Source organism: Alligator sinensis, unplaced genomic scaffold (assembly GCF_000455745.1).
Source record: "Alligator sinensis unplaced genomic scaffold, ASM45574v1 scaffold392_1, whole genome shotgun sequence".
NCBI lineage: Eukaryota > Metazoa > Chordata > Crocodylia > Alligatoridae > Alligator > Alligator sinensis.
This window is the reverse complement of record NW_005841898.1, coordinates 3694683-3707352: the sequence shown is the minus strand read 5'-3', so window position 1 is coordinate 3707352 and position 12670 is coordinate 3694683. Positions and strand designations below refer to the sequence as shown.

The window sequence follows — 12670 nt, the reverse complement described above, 5'->3', positions numbered from 1 at the left end:
CCCCCTGAGGCAGCCCACTGGCCCAGGCCCCAACCACTATGTGCAGCTTCCAGCAGGGCTGTTCCCAGCATGACTGCAGCCAGTTGGGTGCTGTTCTGCTCCCCTTGCCTCCAGCTGTGGCTCCTTCTCCTGCTCTATCCCCTGTTGTACCACTCCAAGTAAGGAGGGAGCTTCAGCTGGGTGGCTCTTGCCTTAGCACATGGGGCTCTGTTTCTAGCTCCCTGCTGTCTTCAATCTGCTTCACTGGTGTGGTGTGATGTGATGAGTAGCCACTTGTGGGTGGGTTCAATGCAGCTGGCCATGTGCTGCTCTGCTCTCCTTATCTCCAGTTGCGGCTTCTTCTCTGATCCCTGCCCCTGCCATGTCGCTTTGGGCAGGTAGTTGGGGGTTGGGAGGAGCTTCAGCTGGGCAGCTCCTGCCCAAACTCATGGGGCTCTGGCTCTAGCTCGCAGCTTTCCACCCATCTGCCTGCAGGTGGCTGCTTATGCTGAGCAGGCAGAGTGCGTGGAAAGTAGCCAGGAGTTGGATCCAGAGCCCTATGTGCTGAGGCAGGAGCCACCTGGCTGAAACCCCCACCTTCCAACCTGGCTCAGAGTAGCACAGCAGGAGTAGGAGCTGCAGCTGGAGGTGAGGGCAGCAGAGCAGCACCCAGCCAGCTGCAGCTGCACTGGGAACAGCCCTGCCAGAAGCTGCAGGTCCTGGTCGGGGCTAGGACTGGGCTGGTGGGTATAGCATGGGGCTGCCACAGGTGGGAGTAGTTGGGGCTTGGCCCCATGTGGAGCACCATGGGGTAGCCATGGACCACACTGCCCAGGCAAGCACTGCTGCACGCGCCTCCCTTCCCTTGCTCTCCCCTCCCCGCCCCGCCTGGCTCTCAGGACCTAGTGCCCAGGCAGCTCTGCTCCTACACGTGCACGCTGCCCCCACCTCCATCTCCAAACCCCCCACAGGGCAGGGGTGTGCAGGGAGCAGATTGTGGCTCAGCTGGGAACCTGGCCCCAGCCCCAAGCTGTCACCACCTTGTGACCCAGCCTCATGACCCTGGCCTCACTTGCCTGTCCTGTTCCTGAATGCTACTTCTTGCCTGCCCAAATCCCCATAGGGAGTTTTGATGAGTTGCTGTCAGTAATGTGCGGGGGGAGGGAGTGTGCTGACTTGGCTCATAACAGCTCATCAAACTCCCTATGTGGCCCTTGGGTCCAAATAACTTGCCTACCCTTTTTCTAGTCCATGTTTTACCAATGGGATGCTGATTACCTCCAGCCAGTCGCTATTTCTTCACTGCAGATTCTGCTCAGTTCTGTAGCTAGAATGGCCTGAGGCAAATGGTAGCCTTGGGACAGGAATGGAGGCCCGTGGTGCTAGCAGGGTTGCAAGCTGTGACCCGCATTTAACACCAGCTTGCTGACCCCTGATTTAAAATATTTCCTAAATGTAAGAGGGGAAGAGCTAAATGATCATTCCTCTCCAGTAATTCTTCTATAATCAGTTTAACTGGTCAGTATTTAGATTCATGCCGCTGCTGGTTCTTCTTCCCTCGCTTGTCTTATCTAAACAGGGCTTCTGTTGTGGATCCTAGCTCTTTACCGGCTTCAGTCATACATATTGTCGTCTTCCAACTCCCTCTCTTTCATGTCCCTCTCCACTATATCTCTCCATCTCATCTTCGGTTTTCCTCTTCCCCTTCTTTCGGATGGTGCCGTTCTGGTAACTTCTTACCACATATTCTTCTGGACTCCTTTGAACGTGCCCATACCATATCAATCTTTTCGCTTGTACTTTCTTAGATGTTTCCACTGCCTTTACCGATCCTATGATGCATGTATTCCTCACTTTATTCATCTTCATCTCTCCACACCTCCATCAGAGTGGTCTCATCTCTGTCGCATTCAGTTTCCTTTCTTCAGTTTTCTTCAGGGGCCATGTTTCCACTCTGTGCAGTAGCACTGGTTGCACATGTCATGTAGACTCTCCCCTTCTGCTTCACTGATACTCTTCTGTCGCATAATATTCCTGTCATGAGTTTCCAGTTAGTCAACTCTGCTGTTATTCAGTGTTTCAGCTCTTTGTCTAACTCTCCATTCCGCTGAACAGTTGACCCCAGATATTTGAACTTGTCAGCTTTTCAAACATGTTTCTTATCTATTATTACATTTCCAATATCAGGTACCTCAGAAAAATCACAGGGCGTGCCTACACAAGACGCTTAATATGCTGTAGCCTAATAATACTGTGCAATCGTGTGCTGGGCAAAAACTGTGCTAATATGCTACTGTGCAGTAGTATTAGGCCACTGTGCAATAAGCATCACTAACAAACCATGTACCGGTGCTACTATGCAGTAACTGTAGTTACTGCACATTTAGTTAGTACTTCATTAAGCAAGTTCTAGTATAGTACTAGACTATATATACTATAGTACAGTATAGTCTAAACCAGGGGTAGGCAACGTTTTTTGGCCAGAGTGCTGAAAAACACCAAAATGCCTACCTCGGAAGGTGCCGGAGTGCCAGCATGGCAGAAAAACAAAATGAGGGCAAGGGGGTACATGGCAGGATGCCCTGCTTGTGCTCCTTGCCCCTGGACCACAGGCCCGGGCTCTGTGGCCCCCCACAGCTACCCTGCCTCTGGGTAGCTGCTGGAGCCCGGGCTGCTCCCAGCAGGGCTTGCAGTGTCCCAGCTGCCTGCTGGGAGCAGCCTGGGATCCTGGTTGGCAGCAGCTCCCCAGAGCCTGAGCCAGCTGCAGCCAGGAGGCTCCAAAAAACTGCATCGGGCTCCAGCATCAGCTCCACACCGGCACGCGCAGGCACGCCTCGGAGCGGGCAGTGGGGGAGGGGCCTGAGGCAGTGCAGCCCTGGTCTTTCCTCCGCTCCCGGAATGGAGGTGATGAGCCTGGCGCAGCTGTTTGTAGCCAGCCCGGGCTCTGGGCAGTGGCAGCAAGCAGCGGGTAGGGTGCAAACAGCTGCGCTAGACTCCACAGCTCCAGCATCAGCTCAGTGCTGGCGGTGACTGCATGTGCATCTTGGGGCGGACAGTGAGGCAGCACAGCCCGCCCCGAAGTGCCCATGCAGTCACCGCCAGCACGAAGCTGATGCTGGAGCTGTGGAGCCCGGTGCAGCTGTTTGTACCCTGCCCACTGCTTGCTGCTGCTGCCCAGAGCCCGGGCTGGCTACAGACAGCTGCACCAGGCTCATCACCTCCATTCTGGGAGCGGAGGAAAGACCAGGGCTGTACTGCCTCAGGCCCCTTCCCCACTGCCCGCTCCGAGGTGCACCTGCGTGCGTCGGTGCGGAGCTGATGCTGGAGCCCGGCACAGCTGTTTGGAGCCTTCTAGCTGTAGCTGGCTGTGGCTCTGGGGAGCTGCTGCCAGCTGGGATCCCAGGCCACTTCCAGCAGGCAGCTGGGACGCTGCAAGCTCTGCTGGGAGCAGCTCAGACTCCGTTGCTGGTAGCAGCTACCCGGAGCCGGGGCTGGCCGTGGTGCGCCAAGCAAAATGGCCTCGTGTACCATGCTCAGCGCGTGTGCTGGGGTTGTTGACCCCTGGTCTAAACTAAATGTGCAGTAACTACTGCGCAGTACATGCTTGTACTTCATTTAAACTCTCAGCGCAAATGACCATGTTATCCGTAAACAGCGTATTCCATCGTGGTCTCCTTATTTGTTCAGTAAACACATCTATCATGAATGCAAACAGGAACAGGCTCAAAGCTGTACACCTGCCTTCACCTCAAAACTCTTTTCTCTTGTGAACTGTTCCTCACTTTTACTGGATATGTACAACAAATGTCTTTGATGCTTCTGATGTATTCCTCTGGCACCTCCTTAACTCTCAGACACTCCCATATTTCCTCCTGGGTACACGATCATAGGCTTTCTCCAGGTCAATAAAAATGAAGTTTAGATTTACGTAGCAAAAATTTGATATCAGTTTCTATATTGTACATCTTCCAGGAGTATTTAACATCTGCTATTACCACATCTGCTATTATGTCATTTGTATTAAAGGTTAGATTCTGTCATCTCGACTTATTCTTAGTAGTACCATTGTTTTCAGAAGGACTTTCTGTGTAGCAAAGTTCTCTGCATGAGAAGTGGCATCCTCATATAATATACATTTTAAACAGAATGTACATTTCTAGGGTTTTGCTAAAAGAAATGTTGTCTCAGGCTAGTACAGGAGCATCATGAAGATGGGTAATTCGAATCTGAGGTTAGAAAGAACTGAAAGATCAGTGCAAATGATACATCCATATTTACAACCCTTTTGATTACTTGTTTTTTTGCCAACATTAATAATGCTAGTAATTTAGCTTAGAGCTGTTTGGGGTTGTAGTTCTAAATAAAGTGGTAAGCAACAGCAGGGCACACATTTTTAGGCTTTTGGTTGTGTTGTATCAATAAGTCTTCTAATATGTTCAGTGTTTTTTATACTTATGTTTGGTGTGTTTAATTTTAAGTTTCATTTTAAAACCTATAATCTCTATTTTGAAAGTAATTTCAAGTAGCAGGATAGTGGTTATCAAACTGCTTGGACCTCTTCTCATTTCCTCTGTTCCCTAAAAGCCCTTGTGCTAATTGTAACGGTTTTCATACAAAGGCATTCACTGCTTTAGTCCTCCTTGTTTTGGCACAATGGTAGCAGATCAGACTTTTCCCTCCCTTCCCTAGATCTGGGCTTTTTCTCTCTTCCCATATATGCCAGAGGCAGTTCAGACTCTTCTATGGATCCTCTGGGGCATGGCCAAACTTTTCACCCGTAGGCTAGATTTTCTGCCTCTGGTGGTGCAAACAGCAGGAACTGAATACACCTTCCGCCCTATTCATGGCAATTCCAGTTCTACCTCAGGGATTATTTCTATCCCTATCCATATACCACAGCTGTGAACAACAGTAGCACTTGGGCTGAATCATTCTCAATACAAAAGATCGGGGATAGGGAAGAATTTTTTTTTAATCTCAAATTACTTAGGTCTCTTTCAGAAGTGGAATCTAAAGCCTTCAGAGGAGATCATCCAGACCCAGCAGCATAAATGGAAGTTAGTATTGCTTCTTTAGAAAAGAACATTCAAAATTTTTAAGGCAACCCAATGTCTGACCAGAATAGGAAATAGTCAGTTAAATGGCCTTTTTATAGTTATATTTTTATTTCTACTTTTTCATCATTTCAGATTTCAAATATAAAATTAAATCAGTAAATGGAATATCAAGCTAACCAGTTCAGACTCTTCTCATATGTGATCCTTTCTTAACCCTTGTTCTTCATCGGTTGTAAAATAGTTCAATCAGCAAATGGAACAGGTATCTTTAGAAAAATATTAATGTATATGTACTGCTTTTCTCCCTTAATAAACTTTGATTTCATAATCAAATGAGCTATAAGTGGTATTGATCCAACATATAGGGGGTGACTGAACACAAAGGGCAAAGCAAGAGAAATTTTGCTCAGAATAAACACTTCTCATTTAAAATTCTGGTACAAAACCACATTCAGACCTTTTTCAATTAGATTAAATTTGGAAAAATTCTCAGACAAGGCTCTGAAGGATTCACCTAAAACTGTGAATCGAATCCTCTGTTCAGGAATTATAAAACAGTTCCTTTCCAGTTATTATTGTTCTTTTGAGCCAAAAAGTGTCTTTGCAGGATGGAAGTAAATAAAGGTCTTCATTCAATATCTGAGTAACTGATAATGTATAGTTGCTGGGTCTGGAGTTCTTGAACCTTAGAGAAAAATATAAAACCTCTTTTTTCCTCTTGGCCTAGTTCTACCTAGCATCCACTAGTTATTTAATGTCATTGCAAAAAAATGGCTGCTTGTAGATGCTTTGAGCGGTTCCTCTCTTTTCTAGCTTTTGCCAATGCAGCAAATTTATATTAAGAATTATGTTAATTCATAGGTGCTAATTCAAGTATAGTGACTTTGCATCCACATCCAGTCTGCCAAGATAAGTAAGGTTCTGTCAGTGTTTAGCTTTTATCTCCAAGGAAGGTGAGATTCAGAACAGATGGCAGTCCGGGGCCCATTCTACATAACAGACACTTACTGGGTCAAACCATGGGTCCATCTTGCTCAGCATTGTGTGAGACAGATGCTGAAAGATAGAGTGGACAGAGTATGACATGGATTTCCCCCTGTTCCTCTTACACTTGCAACCTCCAGCATTTAAAGTACGGGAAGTTCTGGTTCAGAAGCTGTATCCATAACTCCCATATTCAGTAGCTACTCTTGCACCTTTCCTTCAAGAATTTGTCCAGTTCCTTTTTGAATATGATTAAACTGTCAGCTTCCACATCTTGTGACAGTGAGTTACTTGCTTCAATTCTATGCTGTATGAAAAAGAACTTCCTTACGTTGGTTTTAAACTTACCCTACTAGTTTCATCTTATGATGCCTAGTTTTTATATTGCGAAAGATTAGTAATAATAAATTCCTATTAACTTTCTATTCACCATTTAGTATTTTGTAAACCCTTACCATGTTCCCCCCTCAAGTGTCTGTTTTCTTAATTGAATAGTCCCAGCCTCCTCATATAGAATCTCTTCCATAACACTAATGATCCTTTTTTGCCCTACCTCTATTTTCTGTAGATTTCAAGAATCGCTTATTTTTTCAATCAGTTTAAGACGCCAATGTATTCTACAGTTAAGGGAAGTGTTATCTTTTCTCCTATTCAATATTTATTGCTTTCAATGTGTAGTGGCTGCCTCAGTAGATGGCTATGTCTGAGAGAGAGCTTTTCTCATAATGCAGCATATTCACTGTCCTGAACATAATCTCCCTACACACGTCATGACCTTTAGTATTAATGTTTCCACCTAGTTGTTTATATGGTTTCTGGTTTGGAAATTTTCTTTCAGTGTCAGAGTGGGGCTTGCAATAATTCAGCAGAAGGAAATTAAACTCTCAGGAAGAGAGATCCAGTGGGGCACAAGTCTCTCTAGTGTTGTAATGAATAGGTCTAACCCAGTGGGCCTGTCCCCATTAGCGGGAATGTGCAGTTCCCTGGGGACAAATGCTACTTGTCCCCGGGTATGCCCCTGCACATGTTCTGACACGCAGCAAATTGCCCTGGGTGGGGTAGGAGAGGCTGGGGCCAGCACCTGGGCTGGCTCCAGCAGCCTTACCTGAGATCCTGGGGGCCTCCCAGGTCTGCAGTGGTAGTGATCAGGGCATGCAGAGCCTAGCCAGCAGCTGGAGTGTGGCTCTGGCTGGCCAGGCTCTGGTTTTCGGCAGTGCACGCTGAAGCGATGTGCTTCGCTTTTTTTGGTGCATCTTTTTAGACACCGGGATTTCCCAGTATCTCATTTTGCTACCATGCTGTAAATAGACTAACGTGCACATGCATTTTGCGGCAGCTCAAAATGCTTTGAGGCGCCACAAACCACACATTCTTGCTTATATGGTTGTGGCTGTAATGTCCTAATTAGTGGTTACTTCTCATAATGGAAGATAAAAGTTGTAGGTAAATTAGCTCTGTGAAGTGAATATATATACTTTCAGGAAGCTGGCATAACTAGTACTGATGAACAATTACTCATTTAGTTTTACATCAGATGATAAGATGAAACTAGCTCAGGGGCGGAGGGCTGCTTACCAAGTTGTGGCAAGCTGTCCAGAGCTGCATGGGTAGCCCCGTCCCTTGACAGGTGCCCCGCCCCCTGGTCACCATCTTGGGACCAATGTCCCAATGGCTTGGGACCCGTGTCCCAGGGTCAGCACCGGTAGGGCACAGGCTGGCAGGGGTCTGTGGAGCTGGGCTGGGCTGCACCAGCAGGGACAGGGGGGAGTTGGCCTGGCTCCATAGAGTCCCTGTGGGCCGGGATCCTGTACTCCTGCTGCCCTGCTCTGGGCCCTGCTGGTGCTGGCCCTGGGACATGGGTGTGGGCCCCACTCACTCCCAGTGCTCCCCCAGCCCCGCGGTACAGGCGGGGGGTAGCGCACAGCCCCGACCCCCTGCTCACCAGCAGGGGACTAGCTGGTGCTGAGCACGGGGGCGGGGAAAAAGAGCCCTTCGCCCGCCCCATAGCTGGTGCTCCCTGCTGCAGCTGCCCGCAGCCTGCATGGGACTGTCCTGAGCAGGCACAGGCAGCCCCAAGTGGGCTGTGAGCAGCTGCAGTGCAGGGCGCCGGCCACGGGGTGTGCGAGGGGCCACTTTTCCCCGCACTTAGCACTGGCTTGTAACCTGCCCGCGCTGCCAGCCTAGGCCCCGTGCTGGGCAGCGTTGGCTGCTGCTGCTTGCCCGGAGCTCGCATGCTGGGCAGCAGCAGCCAACGCTGCCCAGCGCAGCAAGCAGGGGGGGCAATGAAAACCTTGTTTCACTTCCCAAAAACGTGCTCCATTCCCATCTCCAGAATGTGCCTTGTATAATGAGCATGTTCTTTCTTTGGTGATGAACCACTATGGTCACATACAGACTTTCATGCAGACTTTCAGTTTCTACTAGGAGAGCTACTGTCAGAGTTACTCCCAGAGCAAGAATGGGCAATCTGGGAGAAAAATAACTTGAAAACAACCAGGGTTTAAATGACTCCCAAGGAAGTTTCTCCTGGAAGAGCAAACTTCTGTACTCTTACCTTCTGAGAGAAGCTGCACTTAATTGAGAAATAATCCTTTGGCTTCCCAGTGTACTTTGCTCTCAGCTACCCCTGCCCCACAGCTCCAGGGAGACAATATGTCACTTGGGCTGGACTCTGTTGCTCCAGCCGAGCAGAGAGCACCATCACAATCCCCATGTTGTGCTGCAGGGTGACAAGGCAGCCAGTGAGGGCTGCCATGTGCATTGCTGTCATCTGTTGCCAGGCAGCTGTGGCATCTGCAGAGCATACTGAGATGTTTGCGCATGGGTCCCCCTGGCTGGGCAGCAGCTCAGCATTTGCCTACTGTTCCGGGGCCTCCAGGTAAGTCGTTTTTTGTTTTTGTTTTTTTTGTTTTTTACCAGAAGTAACAGCAGAATTCTCTTTCCCAGGTTGTTTGAACATATGTATGTAGCCTATCTGGCTACCACTTAGAGTTGATGGTTGGATGTCACATCAGTAAAACTCTGAAGTTGAAGGGCTACACATAATGCTTAAAGTGACATGTTGTAGGATTGTTGCCTTAGTTCCCAAAACTACATAAATTGATAGACTTTGCATGAGTATTGTACCTCCCTCCCCCGACATACTTCTTTTACTGTGAAATTTATTAAAAATACTGGGTCAAAATCCTAATCTTATTTTTAGGTTACAATTCTTGGTGTACTGCTACCATTATAATTTTATTATAGTCCTACTGATGCAGATACTTTGATGTTTGTTATATTTTTAGATTTTGACTTATCTGCTCTTCTTATGGGGTGGCAAAACTGTTTTGAACACTTGAGAATGGAACTACAAAATCATGGAACCCATGATTAAGAAATCACTTGCTGCTTTTCAGACTTGGACTAGTTGAACGGCAGAATGATGAAGATAATTCCTCTGCTGTGTATTTTATTTGCCATTTATTGTATTAAATTATTAGTTTGTTCTGGCTTAGGCAACAGTGGTATCCCTGTATTGAATTGCTATGGTTACTTTACATAGAATTGCTTTATCTGTTTGGTGCTCTGTGCAGCATTTGTGACAATCCAAATGTATGGATTTTTAAAATAGAATTGAGAGAGAATTTTCAGCTGTAGCACTTGCTTTAGTTCATCATTTAAAGCAGTAGGAATCAGAGACGAAGTTCAATTTTTTTTTTTTTTAATTTTTCAGAGGCCCAGATGATATAATAAATGATTGCAGAATCCTTTTTATAGAGGAAATGTACAAGATTGAAAAACCAGGAGCTTATCCGCTGACATTTGGGGATGGAGATTTCAAAAGTATGTTTTTTTTATTATTTGATTGAGATTATTGTTTAAATATTTGAATGTTGTTTTTACAAATTAAAGTTTATAATGGTGATCCAGCAATGCAGATTTAGTAATCATTTAATGAATTTGTTTGATGTATTGAGTCAAGTAATAATGTAGATTCATAATCAGACATACTCTAATATTGCTGATATTCTAAAGAGCCATTGTGAATATGGATTACATAGAAATATTTGGAAAAAATATTGATGTATTACATCAATTTATGAAGTAATAGTATTGGAACAAAATGTCACACAGTTAGCATTTAGATTATATTTATCTGTGTGTGTATACATAAATCAGATTGGTGGTCTAAATTTAATTCCTGGTGAACAAGTATCCATCCATATTATAAGCAAGGTGCCAATGGTGATTGCATGCTCAATAGAGACCAAAGGCAGAATGGGCCTGTAGTGAGCTGCTCCTCAAACTTGACCTCCTCTAAAGATGAAAAAAGAAGCCGGATCATTTGGGTTCAAAGCTCTTGTTATATGCCAATTCTATGAATAAATGGGTTAAGTTCTTGGATTTGTCAACTTCGACCTTTGTGGCACAAAATTTGTCTTAGAAAGAAAAACTGGCTTCTTATCTTAAACCTGATATACTCTGTTTACTGCTTCTGTACTATGCTCATGTCTTGCCTCCATCCTATGCTCCAGGCATTGCAAACTAAATATGTTCAGCTACGTTTTGTCTGATACTTGCACCTATATTTATTCTAAGACCCATGAGTTTAGGTAATGAATTTAGTGAGAGGGATTTTTCTCACCAAAGGGTACTATTACTGGAGACCGATTCAGGCTGCCCTAAAATCCAGAGTAAGGCTGTTCCCACAAGTGTGACTCAACTGAGATAACATTTGATGTTTTGAAGCACAGCCAGGGAATGTGCTGCATGCATCTTACCATAAATGCCTTGATGCTAAGCTTTTCATGAGTGCTAAGATATATAGCAGAAATATTCTTGTCAAGGTGAATGGTTAATGCTCCTTTTGAGGAAAACCCAAAATGTGTTTATTCAGGTAATTATTCAGACTGCCGTAACATATTTAATAATTTGCCAAATTAAAATTGTGTGTAAAAGCACTCTTGTAGAAGTTACTTCAAGGAATAAATAAAGTGCACATAAATAATACAAAATAACTTTGTAATTTTCTTACTAAAAAGAAGAGTAATAAAGCTTCCAAAAACAGGAGGCTTTACATTGTCTCAAACACAATTTAAATGTTTGGTTGCTGCCACTTCTTTTAGTGAATTATATTGTAACACAGATTCTGTTTCTAGTAGAAGTTAAACTTGAAAGATTCTGTGCAAATAGATGAAGCGCTCTGCACTGAAAAAAAACAGGCTGAAACCCATATATGTAGTGGTGGAATATGCACGTGCAGATACAGTCAAGAACTGATTTAAAGCAGAAATGGAAACATTAGGAAAAAACCTCAAGACATGCTAGCAGCAGAAGAGTGTGTATAATCATTTGTGCATATAGAAAAGACAATTCAAAACAGCACCTTGATTGGATTATAGGTTAAATAAATTTTCAGTAGTGTGTTTCTATGAATCTGATTTATGAAAAAAGCTAAAAATTAATTCTTTGAGATGATGGTCTGTTTTATTAATAAATTCTGGATACTCCTGGTGTTCATACCTACTAAAAACATGGCATTAGCCTGCACTTAATATATGCTTCAGAAGCCAAATTATGTGAGAACTTACTCTTTGCTTCTGTTCATCTGAGTGGCTGAACCAGTTGACTTCCCTCTGTTTGAACTGACTAGAGGCAGTGATCAGTCATCATCCATCCAGATTTGTTTTCCTTGGCCAGCTGTAGTCTTTCTGTAGGTTGACTGTTAAGCTTTCTTCAGTTTTTCCCTCAAGTAGAGTCCTTTGACTGCCTATGAAGTAGTTGTTTGGCCATCCATACTGAAAATAGCAGTGTGGTTATGTATACATTTTTTATTAACAGTCTCATGATGTCCCAGTTGTGATGCTTCCTTTCACTCTCCTTGAAACATACAGAAACAGAGCCAGGCCAGAACACTCCCTCCACTGTTAGAGCAAGTAGGGAAATCTTTTAGCTTATCCAGTGGTGGTGAACATAGTAGGATATTTGGCTTCCCTTTGCTTCAGGTGAGTCCAACCCATGCTGTCCAGTTTTTAACTGGACAGTTAGTGATGGAAACTGACTCTCAGCTCATCATTTTAGGTTATTTTACAAGATTTTCCAACCTGAGTTCCAGTTGCTTCACTTTTTCAGCATTCTTACTCTAAGCTCCTTACTTCTCTGAAATTAAACATTTAACTACATCATGTTTTTTCTACTTCTAGAAACAGTGTGACAGCCAGAAGATCCTGAAAGCTACAGCATTTCAGCCCTTGTTTGTCATAAAGGGGGTGTTTCAGGCAGTAAGACATTTGTCTCCAGGTTTTACCCTGAAATTCTTTCCTTAGTATTCCAAGGCTTTGTCCATGACTGAAGCTAAATCTCCCACAAAGAGCAAATCATTGATTGTCTTTATCTTATGACTTACCTATATTTTTGGGTAAAGAATGAAATATGTTGCTGAAGAAGAAAAACTTAGTGTCTGTGGGTTCATTGGTACACAAGGAATCCTTTTCATCTTCTATTTAAGTCCAAACTTAATAGGAATGTTAGTTTTGAAGATCTGGCTTAATTAATAAAGCTGATTTCTAGGACTCTGTACCTAGGTGACCCCCTGACAAGCTCTCCAGTTTCTAAAGTAGGGGTTGCCAAAGTATTGCATCTGATGGGCTATTTCAGAGAGGCATTCC

The 12670-nt window shown here is 44.7% G+C and overlaps 1 protein-coding gene across 4 annotated transcripts in view; it reads left to right on the top strand.

Annotated features, from left to right (window-relative positions):
* Nucleotides 1-12670, top strand: part of UHRF2 (ubiquitin like with PHD and ring finger domains 2) — a 162467-nt gene that overhangs the window by 75689 nt on the left and 74108 nt on the right. For all 4 annotated transcript variants that reach the window (XM_006018372.3, XM_025197547.1, XM_025197545.1 and 1 more), the window contains one exon: nucleotides 9736-9845. In XM_006018372.3, coding sequence (XP_006018434.1) covers nucleotides 9736-9845 — 110 coding nt within the window. The remainder of the gene's footprint in view (nucleotides 1-9735; nucleotides 9846-12670) is intronic.